Source organism: Eschscholzia californica, unplaced genomic scaffold (genome assembly GCF_041429995.1).
Source record: "Eschscholzia californica isolate CP2 unplaced genomic scaffold, dmEscCali1.0.p SCAF_4, whole genome shotgun sequence".
NCBI classification, from domain to species: domain Eukaryota; kingdom Viridiplantae; phylum Streptophyta; class Magnoliopsida; order Ranunculales; family Papaveraceae; genus Eschscholzia; species Eschscholzia californica.
This window is the reverse complement of record NW_028238461.1, coordinates 23,183,968-23,203,716: the sequence shown is the minus strand read 5'-3', so window position 1 is coordinate 23,203,716 and position 19,749 is coordinate 23,183,968. Positions and strand designations below refer to the sequence as shown.

Below are 19,749 nucleotides of genomic sequence, written 5' to 3'. Positions count from 1 at the left end.
AGAACAGAAAAAAAACAAAGGCAGAGTAACAGAAATAACTACCACTAAAAACCACTAAAACACAAGGCCCACCCCTAAACCAGAGGTGCCCCAAAACAAAGCACAAAACCAGACTGGAGGCACTCCACTGTATAGAAGCACCTCCCAAGGGCAGACTAACCGAACAGATTCACAACCGCCTCCGGTACACTATGCAAGAGAAAACCAAAAGTGGGGACCAAGCCACCACACTATCAACCCGAGGGGACCTTTCTCTTGCAGATGTACCGGAACAAGGAAACAAAAAACCAACAAAGAAAACAAAAACAAGAACCAACTAAGCAACACAGAACAAAGAACAGTAACCAAACAGACTAAGTAGACGAGTCAGGTGGTCTAGAGGCACCCTCCTCTCCCTGAGCAGTGATGATTTAAAGGCTTTGGTACAGAACATTGTGAATTTGACCCATATGAAAGGTTATAACAGTTCAAAAAAAACTAGAGTTGATATGGATGAACTTCATAGAAAACTATCTGACGAAAATTCATGGGAGAATTACTGAAACCCCGGGATTTTTAAATACTCTTTATATAAATCTCCACCTTTATTTTATAATTACTAAAACCCCCATGTTTCGTCAGATTTAACGGAATTACGCCGTTAGTGAGAGTGAATTTACGTAAAAACCCATTGGTTATAAACAACCCATATTTCTTGGACCAAATAGTTGGGGCGCCTTCGAGCAAAAATGCATGGGCGCTTATAACCCCGACTCTCTCTTCTCCATCCAACCAGCAGCTTGAAATCGATTTTTCCCCAACCTCCATGTTGATCTCCCCAAATCGATGTTGAATGCAACTCTCTCTCTCTAACGATTTGGAGCTAGGGTTTCTGTCTCTCTCTCTAACATAGAAATAGGAAGTCAATAAGGTGTACTGTCTCTCTCTGTAACAATTTTGAGCTAGGGTTTCTCCAGGTACTCTCTCTTGTACTCCATTCAAACTACTAGGTTATATCTGAAATTGATGTAAGTACGAGCTAGGGTTTATCGAACTTAGAAACCTTCTGTTGTCATCAAACCTTATAGAGGCAAAGGCGTTGGTAAATTTTATTCACTTCTTTTTCTTCCTATTTTAATGTTATTATTCAGTTACTCAAATTCATAGTAATCTTGTTCTCTCTATGAGACTCTATCTATACTTGCTTTAAACACCAGGAACACAATAGTCACTCGAAAATATAGACACATGTTATAAGGTAGCATAAGAAACCCGAAAATAAATGATAGGAAAAAAAAGCAATATATCACACAGTAGCACAAGAGTTACTTGTTTCGGTTGTAAAACCTTACTCCAAGGTGAACAATGGTCAGATGAATGTATGAACCATAAAACTGAAGTTGCCCCTATATAGTACTGTTCTTAGTGTTCTAATTGGTTGTTGGTCAGTTTTTGTGCCACACTGATGACTACGTGCCCGATCGTAGAAGCTATGTTGTCACTGTTAGTATGTTCATGGTCAGTTGTCTGTTCCGTTCTCCATGGGCTATATTGATTTCTTTGTAATTGAGCATAACGTTCCTTACGAATATGCTGGAATGTAACACTTCTACTGGATACAAGTGTTGCATTTACCAAAAAGAACTTGTTCGGCGTAATATGTCAGCATGGCTTCTACTTTGATGCCTTTACTATCTTACTTTCTCTCTCTTCTCTACTGTATACTTACAGAAACCAACATCATGGCGGACAAAGCAAGCCGAGCTTTGGTGGTCTACGGTGATGGGTTGGTGAGACAAATATCTTCATCTCACTTTCATCTTCATGATCTCGTATCCCGAGGCAGCTCTGGCTTCTTATCCCTTACTAAACCCCCTCACCCAGGTAATTTGCTTCAAATTTGAAGTAATTTTACCCCACAATTCCTTCAAATTTGACATTTTTTTCTTCTACAAAATGGTTTTGATTGTTTGATTATTGGGTTGTTACATGTCAAATAATCAAAAAATGGGTACCCATTTCAATCACAATTGCGTGATTATTGGAAATTTCGAAGTGTTTGAATCATTAGCTGAACCATCACGACTACTAAGGTTAATGGGTGTAATGATTTTGTCTTCCATTTTCATACGAGATGTATTCATATTTATGATGCTACTAAGAACAAATGTTTCAGATTATAGGGTATGATATGATAATTTTGAATTGTTGTTTTGTCAAATACCTTAGTTTCTATATCAATTTACATTATTTCTGTGAGGGGCGATCTAGCAACCAATAATATAACGTCTAGGTCCTATCCATTGTTTGCCGATTGGTTCTGAGTTGAATGACCAAAACTGAACATGGTATCAGAGCTAGACCGACACGTGATAAGATTAAAAGGCACATATGCTCCACATCACCCGAAAAGAAAAAAAACACGTGTTAGGCTCAAAGAACGTCGGCACGTCGCACACACGTGAGGGGGCGTGTGACAATAATCCCACATAGGAGAAGGGGGATCTAGCAACCAAGATATGTCTAGGTCCTCTCCATTCATTGTCAATTGGTTTTGAGTTGGATGACTACAAAAGTAACAATTTCCACTGCATTACTTCAATATAGATAATATTGTTTATCCAACTTAGTTGGTTTCTGTGCAGAAAGCGAGGACGAGAGAGTAGTTAGAGAACTAGCACAGCTATTAGATGCATATGATGGTTATATCAAAAGGGTAAGAATTTTTTGTTCTCAACGTTTTAGTTATGATGTTTATCTTTTTTTATGAAGATACTAATGAAATTTTCCTGTTTGTCGCTACGAATTGTATTTAGAATGGAGAAAATTCTGCTACAGACTGCGTTGAGAAATCAACAGTGACAACGATATCCGACAGGTATTAGACTTAATATGCCTAAAATTGCTATTTCAAGTGGAGAAAAGAATTTGACGATTTTTTTGTTCGACTGGTTTTACCAATTTGCTGTTGTTTGATCGAAAATCAGATTTATGGGTATGAGAGCTGCTATTTTGACTACTAATTCAAGTGTTAAATCTTTCGGAAGTTATCTTGGTTTGACTGTTTTGGAATTCGATGAGTTAAGTAATAACAAAGGACACCCTAATGAACCACCAGCATCTGAGATGCTGAAGCTGCTTGGTTTTGAAGGAGGAAAGATACTAGAAACCTGCAAATTTGATTTAGTTTTTGTGCACATTGGGCAAGGTGAAAAGACAAAAATCCCGACTATGGGCGATGAGGTAGAATGGGTCAATGCATTGGTTGGTGGGATATTGGAGATAGCCCAGCCTGGATCAGAAATCAGTTCTAGGTTACACCTCTCTGTCGTGATGAGCTATGGTGCTCCAACTAAGGATGAAGCTGAGGATACCAGCTTATTGCAGTTGAGCTCACAAAATCCGACAAACTCTGATCTTTCGTCGCTCTTTCCCCGTCAAAGTTACACCATGAAAGGAGTGAATCTAGTTAATAGCACCAGGTAAGGTTGAGTATGTTTCTTACAATAGTTGCTAACTTTGAAACCAGAGCGCCTGAGCATTTGAGTCTAGGGTTTGTACAGTTTCATAAGCAACGTTAACCTAGTTTTCTTCCCCAAAATAGTATATCCTTAAACCCAAATTTTAAAGCTACAAGTAGTTCAAGAATGATCATCATAAGCTGCACCGATGTCAAAGTTCCCTGTTTTATGACTCCCGCTATTTAAAACATTCCACAGGTATCATTGTCCAATGTTAGTCGCACAATGGCAGGATGCTGTAACTCGGAAGGATACTTCTACAAGATTTTCTTTTCAAGAATTTAAGGAGGTTAGCGTTAAACTCCTCTATATTGTTCTTTTTCTTCTTTTATATTTATTTGTTGGTAGGAAATACGGAGATGGTAGATTACACCAGAGTTTATCTATTATTTTTTTAATGACATTACTTCGGCCGTGTTTGCCATTTTTACGCTCTTTATTCTATAATTCCTTTTAAAATTTCTCTGAATTAAAAGGCTTATTACCCACAGTGTGATCTAAGTTTTGTGATTTATTAGGGTCTAAAGAAAGAGTCTATCATGATAACATGTTTGTCTAAATTTACACCATTTTACCGATAATTAATTGATAAACATATTCTGGATGTACCATATTCTGTAAAAGGAGATGCTCTTACTACGTATATTATACGTACTCTTCATATGGATTTAAATCGTTCTACAGCAATCTATAACTGTATTGCTGTTTTCTTTCTTTTCCTGGTCGTGTTTCCTGCGCCTCCTAAGCTGTAGCAAAGATTTCGTGGTTCATGGCATGGGTAAGATAGGAAAGTTTAAAATGCATTTATAAGGACTCTAGGACTGTTGCGCAAATTGTGATCAAGAGATCTTACTGAGGATATTCAATTATGAAATATTTAGTCACAAACTGGATTAGAATTCCTAGTTCACTAGATGGCTTCTAACTTCATGAAGACACGAGTGTAGAGAAACTACCAAAAATATAAAATTCTGTAGACCACAGAAGTAAAAGAGTTATTTAAGATAAGCCAAGCTTCATCTATGGATTATGGTTATTCTGACTTATACTACTCAAGTATTCCGTAGAACTCCTGCTGTAGCCTGAGCCGAGTTTGGTATCTCAGCTCGATTCACCCACAGTTTTTTTTTCTTTTTTTTTTTCATGCATTTCTTGTTAAAGAAATTTATACATGGAACTCTATAGTGGTAGTACGGTAGCTGCGTAGGAGCCTCGTTTCCATATAAGAAATAGTATATTTATGTTAATACATGAGTGCATTAAAGTAAAAGGTTGGCCGAGTTTGCTAAGTGAATTTTCGACGCCACTACTTAGCTTCTCCAGTAGCCTGTTTGATGTCATGGACGGCCTACATCAGACTCTGCAATTAATATTGATTACGGACGTTTGCTACATAAACTAAAAATAATAAGCATTAAGCAATTCACCCCATTATTACTCAGCGATGGTATCTGAAATCGAGAAATACTTCTGTCTTCTCGTTTGTATTGACAAATGGAATGCACTACACTTCATGGGCACGTAGAATGTCGAAATGGTCGATATGTAGGAAGTCGCAATTCGCAAACACACCTGAAGACATGGGAGGATAAATTGAGCAAATTAAGAATCGGCTGGCACTCATTTTGGCGTATCTTGCTAAGAATATCTTTTGATCTTGCAGAATGGAGGGAACCTCGCCATACCAGCAGATAGATTTCTTCATGAAGTGGCTTTCAAGCTCTGGAAGGCGCCTAAGTACGGAGCATGAGCTGATGTCAAAGCTAGCCAATTCCTCGAACATGTATCCGTTCAACTTTCAGCCGAAATAAGAATGATAAAAATCGATTGTTATCTTTGTTTCATCAAGAACAGGATTTCCATCAAAAGCCTATCCAGGTTAGGGTTCATGTTATGAGGTTCCCACTATCAACACATTCATGTTGTAATTTTGATCTTTGCTGCCTTTTAGAGTATCTGTCACTCAAATAACTAGAAAATGTCTCTTCAATGAGAAATGAATAAAAAGTGACTTTGTTTTTTAATGTGACGCGAGGCTAACCACTATACTTTCTATTTTTCGGAAGCGCCAAATAAGGTTCGAAAAATACACTACTAATGGAAGCATAAACAACATGTTGTCGTTGTCGCATTCTGCCCTTTGTAACGAACTAAGCACTCATTCCCTAGGGCCTAGTGATGTTTCGTGACGTTGGAAATGCCAAAGCAGACAATTTTACCAGAAACCCAAACGAAGGGCGTGGGGCTGAAGCGTCTAGCCTTTTATTGCTTTATAATTGTTATAATCTCTGGTTAGAGCTTTTAAGAACTTCAAGTTCAATACACAAGGAAAAGAAAAAAAAAAAAAAAGAGAATTTCATTAAGAACAAAAATGTAAAGCAAGGAAGAATTTTCCTGGGTACCAAATATGCCCTACTTTCAGGGTTCCACTTTGACTCTTACACCAAGTTACTTTCTTTTGTGCCCCCCTAATCTTTATATTACCTCAATTACTTGATTTTGGTTAAGGTAGTATTGAGGCCGAATTCAACTACTCTACGAGGTCCAGAGAGTAAATATCGGGTAAATTGATTCGCTTCGGTAAACAAGGATTGGACATGCGACCTATGGTAGCTACCGAAATCCAAGCTACCCTATGGTAAACAAGCCGAACAACGACCCCATGGTTTAGCAAAAAAAAAAAGCATCTTTTCAATTTTCATGAATGTAGTAATCTATCTACTGATAAAACTTATAAGTCTAGTAAGTTCTATTTCTATATCTATAACATTAAATTTTCACATGGAGATAAAGATACAGATAAATGGCATATATGGTTTTGGAGGATGATTTACACACTGTACAAATAAGTAACCAAGATGGTCGATTAAGGTGAAACTGCAGGCTCACCACAAAATGCATCTGGTTCAAATGATCTAGCAGATTCATCACTGTACACTCCAGATACAACTCTTCCTCCATTCTCTTCAGACACGTAAGAGTTATAGTTTCCGCCGGTATTGATAAGAAGAAGAACAGATATAACTAAAGATGCTGCAAGTCCTACTAATGTGAATTTCATTCTGTTCAGTACAGGCTTCACCTGTTCAAAATACATGTTTAATGTTTTCATTCGTTGAAGTTTGACACAGGAAAAGTGAAAAACCATTATTCAATAAGCTCGAGCTCAGATATTAAGACATCACAGTTTGAGCTCGAGTTAATCTGTTTTGTTTTTTCATGAGATATGGTAAAAACAGAATGCCCCCAGATCCAGCTTACCGCATGAAGATCTATGGCTATTGGCTCAGGCTCAAACATCAAATTTTGAGCTCAACCTTATTGAATGATCTTCAAAAATCAAATACAACATGATTGTATATTAGAGCTTACTGAATATGAACCGAGAAGGCGATCTCGTGCTAAGACTTCAGCAGTCTTTACCCATATCTGTAAAAGCAATGAAACTTATGTTATGTACTGATTCTCAAAGTAAACAAACGAATCTTTTCCTTTCTTTCTTTCAGTTCAAGAAATAAACATGTACAGAATCTCAACAACAAACTTAGGGTATGGGAAATTATCAATATCTTCCAAGATTTAGGTTTTCTTAGCCGCGAAAAGGGCGAGCTGTGGCCTAAGATTAAGATGCCTTAGTGTTAAGTTGTGGCCATCCAACTCAAAACCAATTGGCAATGAGTGGAGAGGACCTAAACATTATATTCTTGTTTATTGGATCGGCCTTCTCCCATGGGGGACTACTCTTACACGCCCCCTCACGTGTGGCGTCTTTTGAGCCTAACACGTATTCTTTTTTCCTTTCAGGTGACGTCGAGCACATGTGGCTTTTAAACCTGTCATGTGTGGCTGTAGCTCCAATATCATATTAAGTTTGTGGTCATCCAACTCAAAATCAATTTGCCAATTAGAGGGGAAGACCTAGACATATATTCTTGGTTACTAGATTAGCCTTCTTCCATGTAGGAGGACTATTCTCACACTTAGTACTATGCGTTGGCAGACTAAATTCATCTAATTTGCAGAGTGAGCAGCCACTTTAAGAAAAAGACCTGCCAACTTGCAAGTGTTGATACAAAAGGTCGTCGTGATCAGAGGCAGAACCAATAATACGCAAGCACGAGGTAACCTAATATATTTCCTCTAGAAAGAGCTAATATGTAAAACTTCATTTTCCAAGTTTATACTCAATCGTGCAGATCAATCTATCCGTGACAGTAGCCTACAATTTTTTTTTTGCCATTATTGAGATTCCCAGTTTCTCTCCTAGGTTTATTATTTACTCCGGAAGCACGGGTGGATTTTACTATAATCCTTGATTACGTATCGAGATTTCGCTCAAGACTAAAACCAAAATTCGAAGTAATTCTCTTCTTTTTTTTCTCACAAAAATCAACATTAACTAATAAAGTTTTAGTTAATTATCTTCCTAGTTTATACTTAACTTAGTTTATACCAGAGGAGACACAAGATTCATGAACCAACAGTATTAACTAATTAAGTTTGACGTAATTCTCTACTAATATGTTGGATTAGTACAAACTAGAACTACTTGGTTTTTTAATTAGGTATAAAATCAAAGTAAAAGAACACACTAATAATTGTATTTTTTTATTATTACCTGGCCATCGTACCAACCTGTTTCTTCATCTGCAATCAACAAAAACATTCAAATCTTTACCATTAATCAAATACCCAAATCTTCATTTTATTTTTCAATTTTATAGAACAGAAGAAAAAGGGTTTTCTTTTCTTACATTCAATGGTGGCACTGAGAAGACGATTTCCAACATAAACCCAAGCAAGGTAGATATGAAGAACAGCAATGGTGGTAACAAATAACCCACTTGATAAAGCACCAAAAACACATTTAAGAGGTTGAGATTCAGGATTTACTACACCAAACCAACAAACAGGAAGACCAATAAAAAGAGCAAAAGAAGAACCAGTAACAAAAAGGAGAGAATAATATTCAACTAAACTAGAAGAAGAAGAAGCCCATGAGTAAGGGAAATTATTTGATAAACTTTGAAACTCATTAATGGGTTGTTGATCTAATGGGACTGGACACTGATTTTCAAGTGGTGAAGGTGTTCTTTCATTTCTTGATGAAGATGATGAGAAGGTAATAATGGAAGATTTCAGGTGAGGAATTCTTGTTGGGGGTTTAATGGTGAAGATGGGTTTTGAGTTAGAAGGAAAAAGAAGATGAGTTTTTGGTGGTGGTTTTGATAAGAGGGAAGAAAAAGGTGTGGCCATGGAGGTTGAGTTTTGCATTTTTTGTTAGTGAGATAACATCCAATATTTAAGTTGGTCATAACTTGGGGGTCAAAATGAAATTAACTCTAAAATTTTGTATCTCAAAAAATTTGATAAAATCTCAAATTCCCTTTTAACTTAAAATTGACGAAGTCGAGTCGATTTGGTTACATCGGCTAAAGTCCATCGATCTCAAAGGGTATGAGAGTTATTGAATACAACTCAAATCGGTAGACTCAGTCAAATTTTGTTACAAATTTAGGCCCAAGTCCAGTGAATTCAATTCCAATTTCAACTTTAAAATATTGGTGTTTTATTTGGTAGACCTTAAGTCGGATTTTGTTATAAAACGCGGTTCGCGTCAACTGATTTCAATTCAAAACATCTGTGTTAAATTCGATGGATTTTAAGCTGAATTTTGTAACAAAATTTGGGGCCTTAATAGTTCTTTATAATGCTTTATAGAAAAAATGAAGAAAAATGCACTCGTGCGAACTCGAACCTGGGTAAGTTGGGATACAAACAAGTATGTGAACCAATCGGCTAAACTGTTTTCAACTAATTGATGTAAAGAAATAACATAATAACTCAGAACAATTCATTCAGAGGCCCTTCAAAATTCGAGGCCCAAAGCCACCACTTTGGTGGCTTTGGGCCAGGGCCGCCCATGCTAAAATTACAGACTTGGTAGCACCTATAACCAAATCCAGTCAACCTATATTACTAAGTCAAAGGAGGTACGGGGAGCCAATAACACTTATGGAGGCCGCTTTTGAAACGTTCCTGATTGAAGGTCTTATGGTCAATCCAAAGAGGTAAAGAAGAAAGGTTATCTAGTTTTATAAAGCCGCAATTTTTTGGCATAAAAAAAATCTCCAGGGCCTAAAGATTTAGTCAATCAGGATTGACTTAGGGGATATATTTATTTTATAGTCCAAAAAGTTACTTGATTAAACTTTGTCCCTATATTATCACCTTCATTACCACAACTTTCGATCACCACTACCACCGACTATAAAATTTCCAAAACTCAAAGATTGTTAATTGCATTAGCTTCCTAAGAATCACCATTGATACTGATCCTTCCTTTCATCTTCTTCAGAATTATATATGTTCTTTTTTGTTATCAGTTTTGTCCGATCAGCCACGAAACCCTCGAAGAGGGTTTCTCCTCCTTGAGGTCCCCTTTGTCTCAAACGAAGGGGGTTCCGTCGAAGATAACACTTCCCTTTATCAGAATTGTGAGAGAGGAAAAGATAGAGAGAGAGAGAGAGAGAGAGAGAGAGAGAGAAATAATGAGAGAAAAGCCAGAGAGAGAATGAGCACCATAAATTGAGATAAAGAGATAGAATGAACAACAACGATAAAGAATCAACAAGTGAGTGATATAGCGAGAATAATGAGGAGAGAAAAAGATAAGAGGGGGTATGAGCTGGAGAATGACAAAGAGGGAAAGAGATGAAGATTAGGAGGGAAAAAAATAATTTTTAGACCCAAAATGAATATGAGCGATGAAAAGAGAAAAAGATGAAAAATGATGAGACAAGAATAAAAAATCATTTTAGACTCAAAATGAATATTGCCCTTAAGTCAAGTCTAGTTGAACAAAAACCTTATGCCCTAGTGATTTTTTTTATGCTCCAAAGCCACGACCTTCTATAATTACTATCCTGACTCAATTTGATATAAGAATCCAACTTACATATTAACAATACACAAGAGACGTGTTACAGGGATAATGAATTAAAGCAGAACGGTTGATTAAATATAGGTTATTTCCCAAATGACCCCTACTTTGTGACCAGCTTCTCGCGTAGCTCTCTACTTTATCGAAAATTCCTAGATGAACATTTTTTCCTCTATTCTGTCATAATGTCGTTAATGTCAGATTTTCTCTTTCAATATTATCCTTCCGCGAATCCTCGTCTTCCCAAGGCTCATTTAATGATGAAAAATTAAAGGCCCTTGTTTCTTGCCACTCCCTCTCTCTAGAACTTTTATGGTTCAAAATAAACCTTTTATGTCTCTCTTCACCTCTCTATGGAAAGAAATATTAACTCATCTTAGTGGATGCTCACAAATTCTCTGTTGTTTTGGTGAAGATTACACAACTTATGAAGTTTTTTTTTTGAAACCATTTTTCATTCATAAGTGATTATATCACAATGTTACATGGATGATCATAATTATTTCTCTCCTCTGAAAACTTCATGAGAGTTACATACCTTTAAATGCAAAGTGCCTCATGAAGAGAAAGAAATGGGACTAGACACCGACTCAATAAATGACTCTAAAGGTCGAAAAATGAAAGGATCCTAAAGATCACGGATGAAAGGACCCTAAAGGTCAACAAAACTACAAAAAACCAAAAGAACCACCGTTGTCGTCACCGGAGAACCGTCGCCGTCACCGGAAAACCGTCGTCGTCACCGCCATTGAACACACCACTTACAACACCAAATCTTCATTGGTATTCATATACAAACCATTACCAAAATCCATATTTTCCTGTCCACGAATCACAATCGTGATTAGAATGATTCGTTTGCTTGTTTATAGACGAAACTTGTTGCCGGATTGAATTGAGAAGATAAACAGAAACCCTATCTTTACCACCGCCCATCTATCCAACCATGATATCCCTTCTTGTTCGAGATGATCGATCTACTAATCCGAGATTTCTAGGTTTTCAATTTGAATCTATATTCTTTATATCATTATCCATTGAAAATTGATATTCTCAAAGAGGAGAAAGAGAGAAAGAGAGGGAGGGAGGAAGGGATGAAACCCTCGCCGGATTTGGAGAGACAACAACTTATGAAGTTGATGTTGATGATGAATATTTTAGAGAGAGAAAGAAACTTGATGAAAAAGAATGAAAAGAAGGGTAACTTTGAAATAAGAAATCTGACTTTAACGTCCCTCTAACGGAAACGGCAAAAAAGAATCATCTGAGTATTTTCAATAAAGTAAGGGGCTACGCAGGAAACTGATAAAAAAGCAGGGGGCCATTTGGAAAATAATCCTTAAATATAGGATAAACTAGCCTACTATAGATGAAGAGAAATGGTATACTAAAAGATCAAAATTAAGTGAAAGCAAGAGAGTTTTTGATACTTTGCGGACGTTCCGTTATTAATCATTCTCAATTTGCGTACGTTCCGTTGTCAATCATTCAATTATTCTCAATTTGCGTACGTTCCATTGTCAATCAGTCAATCATTCTCAATTTTTTCTTGGTAGAATGCGATTACTGAATTTGTTTAAATAACTAACACTAGAGTCAAGTGATGGTGAATTTTCAATTGACTAGTTGAGCTAACTAAGTCCATTCTTGAAGCAAGGGGCATTTTTCAATCTGATAATGACACCAAAAACTCAAAAAATATATAGAACAAAAGTGGGACAAGTTAGACTTCATAATCAAGTTTCAAATGTGTAAGAGATAAGAATTCCAAATTTGTCAAAACGCCAATCATATAAACTTTTTTTCACTATAGAATCTAATGAGTACCAACTTGCCAACATGGCACAGTTTGTAATATCAGACAGGTTAATCGTGTTTAAAATTCGAAAAATCAAAACATAATATAGTTTTCAATGGATATTTCTTTAGAAACTACTACTTGTGGCCTGTGGGTCTTGTTGCAGTCCCCACTTTGAATGGCAGAGGCGCAGAGCAACTTCGATTCCACCATCTTCCAGAAATTCGTAATCAAATTATCACCAAACAGCATTTGTTACGTCTTGTTGCAGTCCCCACTTTGAATGGACGAGCAACTTCGATTCCATCTTCTTCCAGAAATTCTTAATCAAATTATCACCAAACAACTTTTTTTTGTTTGTTCCTTACAATGCTGTTTCTTTCCAATTCATTTGGATCTTCTGCTGTTATTTCCACATTTGTGCTGTCTATGTCTACGACTTCGGAGAGTGTAAATGCTTCAGTGGTTTAAGAAGGGCCATAAGCTGAGAGAAAGACGGTCGAAGGTTCGGTTCGCTGCATAAAATCCCAAAACAATTCCATCATGATATAGTAATGTCATGTGGAAAGCAGATTGCTTTAGGTACGTGGTACGGATACAGTACAGATCAGTAGGCTGCCATCGCTAGGGTTGTATCTTTCCGCTATGTTGTTTTGGTCTGAGAACATTTAACCTAGAGAGATCTTGCAAGAATTTGGGCAGATTAAAGCCGAAAATTGTGGTACGCCAAATTAGGACCAAAAATATATATTTGTCAAGTTGGATCAATACCTTTGCCAACAGTCCCGTATTATCTGTGCAACCCTTGGTTCAATATCTTCAGGTATATCGAGTCGTCTATTTTGAAATCCGACGGCTCCTATTACCTGCATTTGGTTCATTCCAGTCCATGGCATACGTAGGGTAGCCAGCTCCCACAGTATAACACCAAAGCTATACACATCACATCTGCAAGTAGTCAATCGAACAAAACTGAAGATCTTTGAAAAGAATTAAAAAACTTCTATCTGTGGCAAAAGATTGCTAAGAGAAATATACTTCACTTTTCATTGGATGGTTCATTTCTTAAAACTTCTGGTGCCATCCATTCTGGCTGCAGTTAATAGTTAAACCCCAAATAGTTAGGTTTCTTTAATGCACCAAAGAAACCTGTCTTGACTTATTATTAAAGTTTCTTTTTAGTCTAAGTTGGGAGTAACTAGGGACTTGGCTTGGGCTTGAATGCAGCCGTGCCCCAGGCCAGAATGGTAAACCTGGTGCAAGTTCACCTCCTCTTTTTGCTTCTGTTTTCTTTCCTTTTTTTTTTCTTCTGGTAAGGGTTTTAGAGGGAAACATGTACGAGTGATGTTCGTTATTTGTACATGGTGGCCCAATTCTCTCTCAAGTGACTCCCGGGAGACTAGGCTCATCATCGATCCGACCATGACTCTTGAGCTCAACTACTTAGTGTAAAGCTCATTATAAAAAAATATATTTGAAACAAATGAAAAGAGTATTAGGTTCATGAAGGATTACAGTCCCAGCCATGGATTTCGAGGACAGATAAGTATGGTGCTTCAGACGTGATAATCCAAAATCACAAACCTGCAGGGACATGCGAACCATCATCGTGAGTTTTTAGCAGAAAGACAAAATGATATTAGACAGAGCTTCAAAACTGTAACTGACCAGATTTTTGTGGCGTTCGATATTCATATTGAACTAAAATGTCAAATATAACAGTTTTTGCTAAATTTTCATGTGAACAAACCTTTACAACCCAATTCTTATCAACAAGGAGATTCGGGGATTTTAGATCTCGGTGCACAATAGTTGGGTGGCTAGTATGCAAATAGTTCATCCCCTTGGCCTGAAAGCAACAGCAAACTTTCAGTTCACATGAATGTAAGTATCATGCAATAACTATGACTTGGCAATATTTACCACATCAAGAGCCATTCTCAACCGACGTGTTTCATCAAGTTGAATGTTGGGTCGATGCAACAACATGCACAAACTTCCCCTATGAACAAGTAAACAGGGTCAAACACACTAGCAAAAGTAGCACATCGATTTATAAGATTAGAGCATTCCGGATATCCTAGTCTTTCTCAATATTACTATCAGTAGCTGTAAGTTATATCCTTCAGATGGCCATTATAATGAAAATAACAGAAATAATACTAGCTCAGTGACCAGAAAAGAGTAAGAAGCATAAAGCTGCAGTTTTCTACCTCCCGAATATAAACTGCTACAAGAACAAGTGACAAATTTAAGACGCAACAAGGAAAGTTCAAAGGGGATAAACGATTCATAATACAAAAGAATTTAACAAATCCAATACCACATGCCCTTGTTAAGTTATAAGTGAGAGAAAAATAACATGAGAAGGTGCAATCTTTTTACTTCATAACATTTAACACCATAGGCCAACAAACAACACCACACCAAGTTTCATAACTTTAACCAACCTTGGAAGAAACTCCGTCAGTATCGACAGATTTGGAGGTCGTGTGACCGCTCCCATGAAAAGAACAACATTTGGATGTCTCAGCCTTAGCATTATTCTAACCTGCGAAACAACAATTAAACACATTAAGTGTCAATATTTAGAACCGTAAGATCAAGAAAGGGATAAAAACAAACTATCTGTTATGATGCTTACTTCGCATCTAAGTTGTTCCAGTGCATCACCTGAGAAATCTTGGTGAAAGAACTTCTTCACAGCAACTTCCTGTTGACCCGTAACGACTTAATAGTAAAAACAACTAAGAAACTGAATTCTGTTCAAAAATCGATTATGGCTCAACGTTGTCGCACTGGAATATGTCAACTATGTTTTTATTTTTATTGCCTAAGGTGAAGCAAATAATATTGTCTTTGGGAATAAAACTTCCTTCGCCGACAGTTAGGTTAGCTAAAGTTCTTGTAAAAGGTATATTCTTATTGGATTATATGTTCTGTTATGTATGCAGCAAAAATTTTACCTTTGGCACAACGTTTTAGCTTGGACTTCCATTAATCATGAACTTATCAATAACATGTTAACATTAGGTAAAATATTTGACACTAGTAAAAGGTCAGCTGCAGCATGCATTAAACTACAACACACTGGTCATATGTACCACACAACATCATTAAATCTTTTGAATATAGTCTATGGTATTGGTATCTTATTACCAGAAATCTCAACCGAGAGACACTGCTCAAGAGGTAAGTCATCAATGGTTTGACTTACCGTGCCATTCCAATCTGCACGATATACCTCTCCATATGAACCTGAAATCGATGAAATTAAGAACAGATATACATAAACCGCAACTCAATACCACCATATTGCTGCATACATTAGAAGTTTAAGGTGATAGCATAGTCATTCATGCTTGAACTAGTGAAAACTGAAACTAATTCGAGAAAATGATTTATTTGGTACTAACCAATACCGATTCGTCCACCCATATGAATATCTTCCCATGGAATCTCCCAATGAGCAACCTCATCGAGCATCGAGGTAATCCATTCCTTGTGAAGATTTCTCGCAATTTCCAAATCACTCTTGGCTGATTCCACCAGTATTTTCTTAGATTCTTCTGTTCCTTGATGATACTTTTCGAGAGAAATTGTTCCTGTACTTTTTGCCTTTGAGATTCTTTCTGCATTTTCCTGGGAATGTTCAGCACCAATAGTCAATAGATTATTAACATGTTGGAAAGAATTGGATACCAAGGGTACTGGAGATTCATGACCACGTTCTTCATAAGAACTGACAGCAGGACATCTACATACATCCATAGAATCTCTGAGGTTTGTTGCACTAAAATCATCACCAACCAACACAAACCCCTCTCTCGTATCCATGGAAGGAAAATTGTTCCCGTATTTTACCAAACTGAGATTATCTGCTGTCGGAGAATGAGCAAGGTTTTCATCTATTTTAATGTAAGCATTTCCATCTTCTATTTGTTCTACTTCCTTCTTGTTAGGTGAACGCTTTTCTTTATTTTTATAGATCTCTTCACTGTAAAACTTAAGGAGCTGTTGTCTAGCAGTCTCATCCATATTGTCCAAAAATAAGGAACAACTTTGCCCATGCACATTCTGCTGTCCTAACTCGTCCTTAGCAAGATTAGCTAATATATCCGGAGGAGGCACTGCACGATTTTCTAGTAAAAGTGCATGAAGTTTCTGTGCAAAGTCAGGGTCTTGAGCTGCACTTATCACACATTTGGTAACATCTTTAACTTGCATTTTTTGGGCAGGTGAAGATTTATCTCCAATTGTTGATGTGTCTCCATGTGATCTGTGCAATGAAGGAAGGAGCTTCCCAAAATCATGTTCAAATCTCTCTGTTTGATTTTTTTCAACGAAATTGGCATCGCCACCCTTTGACTGAATGCCTAAATAAGCGGCTTCATTGGTTCCTGAATTATCATTTCGAGCAAGGCCAAAATCAGATGAATATCCAAACATTTTCCCGAAATTCTTCTCCAACTAGTGTTTAATCTTGGCAACTGGCAAGCATGAATCCTCGACAGTCTTCTCAGTAGTCACACTGCTCAGAGCTACTCCAAAATTTTGAAGATGATTAGTATTGAGTATTTCTGCATGAATAAGCACACATACATCTTACTTAGGACTCTCTAAAGTCTAACTACTAATTAATGCATAGATATAGCAGCTTCCGGCGAACAATTTGCAACAGTTCCTTACTTGGGGGATCAAATCCAACTAACAAAATATACAGGACACAAGTTTAATGACTTGGGGTTGATTGGTTCGTGTGAAAATATTTAGGTGTGAAAATCATTTTCTCTTGAAGGAAAGTCAACAACCTTTGGTTGGAGTGGTTACCAAGTTGGTTTCCACCCTGTAGGTCAAGGGTTCGAGACACGGAGTCATACCCCTTAAAGTATGCTGACATTTACAAAAAAAAAAAAAAGTCAAATGTTTGTGATAATCATTGGTTCATGTGAAAATGTTTGGGATGGTTGTGAGAAATTTTAAAATTAGGAATTCGGGCTTTGAAATTTCAGAATTAGGGGTTTCAAAATTGCAGCATTTCTTTCAATTTGAGTTTTAGGGTTATTAAAACAGATGGGTTGACTTCCAAGTTGGAGTTAGAGTTTCTAAAATTGGGGATTTGAAATTGGTTTAGGGTTTATCAAATTGGTGGTCCATGCAGAGTGACAGAGAGATCCATGGAGAGTTCAGTAGTTTTACCTACTTTCCTCTTCTTATTAGTTGATCTACTAAAACCTATAACAAGAATCAGTGGGGAGCTACATTTCTTTCAGCTTACTTAATCAACTACATAAATTAAGCTCAATCAAGCAATCAACATATATATATATATAGAGGAGAGAGATACCAGAGGGATAGTTGATCGAAGAGAATTAGGGTTTTTGCTCTTTCAATTGTGATTTTGCTTTGTCAAGGAAGGGAGAGCAGGTGATAAGAGAGACAGAGGGATCGAGAGAGAGAGAGAGGGGGAAGAGCTTTGGTGAAACCAACGAGGCTGCCGATTGGGTGGCTGGTCATGGAGTTGGTGATAGTGAATTCGAGTTCAGTCCTGTGCAGATCGCGCAGCCGATCTGTTGTCCATCACTGAGTCGGACATGATGGGGAGAAAAGGGCAATTTAGCTCAACTGCCCTGATTTGGGGGGCAGTTAGCAAAAATGCCCCCTCCAAGGGAAACTTTGCAAAACTGGGGGCAATATAATATTGATTTCGAGGAACATTTATGGACAAAATGTCTCGTAGAAATTTCAAGACTTTTCCAGGATATTTAAGGGGGGTAGTGGTTAGAGACATTTATAGATATTTGAGGATTCTCAAATGTCTGGGGCTTTCAAATCCAGACATTTGAGAATCCTGAAATGTCTAAGGCATTCAAATCCGAACATTTAAAAATCCTGAAATGTCTGAGGCATTCAAATCCGGACATTTGAAAATCCTGAAATGTCTGAGGCATTCAAATCCCCGAATGTCTGTAGCATTCAATTATAGACAAAATATTCGCGGACTTTGGTAGACTTCATAGTTTGATGGATTTTGTGAAAGATTTGGGACAAATTTGGATCCCAAAATGTCTTTACAAAAACAAGAGACATTTGGAGTCCATCATGTGATTAAACAACAATAATAATATTAAAATAATAAATGACCACCAAATGTCCATCAATGTCCACAAATATTTACAGATGTCTATGAAAGTCGAAAAATATATTTTTTAAATGTGATACAAATATATTATTTCATGTGATTACACAATAATAATAATAATATTAAAATAATAACTGACCACCAAATGTCCAGCAATGTCCACAAATATTTACCGATGTCTACCAAAGTCGAAAAATATATTTTTGAAATGTGAATACAAATATATTATTTCATGTGATTAAACAATAATAATAATGTTAAAGTAGTAACTGTCTACAAAAATGTCCATCAATGTCTACAAATAACCACAATATTTATGTAGCCGTTCTGGCTTTCTCCGAGGATGTAGGTCGTGATCCTCCGACCGAACCTCGTCAAATATTGTGTTCTTTATTTTAGTTTATGTCTTATAGTCTATTAACTAACATAAACTTTCACACCGATTTTAGAACTTTTATGGAATTTGTCATCTATAGAATAGAGTTCTGGCGATATAATTGAATTAATTTATTACGCTCTATGTTATCTAATCAACCAAATTTTGAAAATTATAAATAGTACGGAATGTGTCATTTACTGAGTCGAATTCTGACGATATAATCTAATATGACCTATGTTGTCCCATTAACTTAGTTTTAGTAGGTTGTCAATTTTCTATATAAATAAACCAACTATATAGTTTACTTACCACTGAGAAATGATGTCTGGTTCAACTTATCTTTTTTGCTTGGTATGTAATTATTCTGGTCATTCCCTTAATGAGTACGGAAGGAAGAGGTGCGATTGTCCGAATGGTTATCTTTCTTTGATTTATGGCGACAGAGTGAGTGAAAATGAGGTTTTCTTCATTGCAAGGCATGCAATAGGTTTGAGTGGGTTTCAGACGCTATTAATCGTTATTTAACTGTAGTTATATTGAATAAAATATAATTTTTTGCGCATATCAAATGTGTTACATTGTGCATATGTTAAAATTGCGCAATTGATTTAGGAGGCGATCGAAACACCCTACCCTTCTTGCGGCGAGGTTGGACACAATATATGCACATGTCCGAAGATGGCGTTTCAAGATGAATGCCTGGTGTATTCAGGGGAGAGTGACTCAGATTAATAGATCGCGTTTCAAGACCAAGTTAATTTCATCACACATCAATAAAATCCAAGGTAATTTCATTACATAATCAATCGTAGAAGATTTAAATTATTATTTAGAAATGCACGGGCAAATATTCATCCAACAAGGTGCCTTTAAAGTAAAAGTCCAATCGCTTCGTAAAGATAAAATCTGTGAGACACGACAATAGGTTGGGTATCCATTAGGCGAAAATGCCAGTAACAAGGCCCGATAATGGCCCAAGTCACTACT

The 19,749-nt window shown here is 36.8% G+C and overlaps 3 protein-coding genes across 16 annotated transcripts; 1 reads left to right on the top strand and 2 right to left on the bottom strand.

The window, feature by feature from the left end:
- Positions 1 to 709: 709 nt before the first annotated feature.
- Positions 710 to 5,524, top strand: LOC147543726 (rhomboid family protein). 3 transcript variants are annotated; one of them, XM_086637684.1, is made up of 7 exons: positions 710 to 956; positions 1,711 to 1,863; positions 2,625 to 2,695; positions 2,796 to 2,857; positions 2,967 to 3,461; positions 3,699 to 3,789; positions 5,164 to 5,524. In XM_086637684.1, the coding sequence occupies exons 2-7, from the start codon at positions 1,722 to 1,724 to the stop codon at positions 5,248 to 5,250; spliced, it is 948 nt and encodes a 315-aa protein (XP_086493810.1). In that variant the 5' UTR covers positions 710 to 956; positions 1,711 to 1,721; the 3' UTR covers positions 5,251 to 5,524. The 3 variants fall into 3 exon arrangements, with proteins under 3 accessions (XP_086493810.1, XP_086493812.1, XP_086493809.1); XM_086637686.1 differs by having other exon boundaries at positions 788 to 1,081; XM_086637683.1 differs by lacking the exon at positions 710 to 956 and having other exon boundaries at positions 1,511 to 1,863.
- A 642-nt stretch (positions 5,525 to 6,166) lies between these two features.
- Positions 6,167 to 8,810, bottom strand: LOC147543725 (YCF36, putative (DUF1230)). Its single transcript, XM_086637687.1, has 4 exons — positions 8,255 to 8,810; positions 8,119 to 8,147; positions 6,873 to 6,929; positions 6,167 to 6,582 (listed from the first exon to the last, which is right to left on the bottom strand). The coding sequence occupies exons 1-4, from the start codon at positions 8,772 to 8,774 to the stop codon at positions 6,367 to 6,369; spliced, it is 822 nt and encodes a 273-aa protein (XP_086493813.1). The 5' UTR covers positions 8,775 to 8,810; the 3' UTR covers positions 6,167 to 6,366.
- A 3,405-nt stretch (positions 8,811 to 12,215) lies between these two features.
- Positions 12,216 to 18,017, bottom strand: LOC147543724 (putative serine/threonine-protein kinase SIS8). 12 transcript variants are annotated; one of them, XR_015224035.1, is made up of 12 exons: positions 17,589 to 17,907; positions 16,007 to 16,782; positions 15,658 to 15,883; positions 15,459 to 15,499; positions 14,886 to 14,954; positions 14,692 to 14,792; positions 14,165 to 14,243; positions 13,992 to 14,090; positions 13,757 to 13,825; positions 13,280 to 13,334; positions 13,013 to 13,189; positions 12,216 to 12,756 (listed from the first exon to the last, which is right to left on the bottom strand). XR_015224035.1 is itself a non-coding variant. In XM_086637681.1 (12 exons), exons 2-12 carry the CDS (start codon positions 16,688 to 16,690, stop codon positions 12,675 to 12,677), a joined length of 1,677 nt encoding a protein of 558 aa, XP_086493807.1. In that variant the 5' UTR covers positions 16,691 to 16,821; positions 17,589 to 17,907; the 3' UTR covers positions 12,216 to 12,674. The 12 variants fall into 12 exon arrangements, 4 of the variants coding, with proteins under 4 accessions (XP_086493807.1, XP_086493808.1, XP_086493805.1 ...); XR_015224034.1 differs by having other exon boundaries at positions 16,007 to 16,821; positions 17,589 to 17,845; XM_086637681.1 differs by having other exon boundaries at positions 13,285 to 13,334; positions 16,007 to 16,821.
- Positions 18,018 to 19,749: the final 1,732 nt, after the last annotated feature.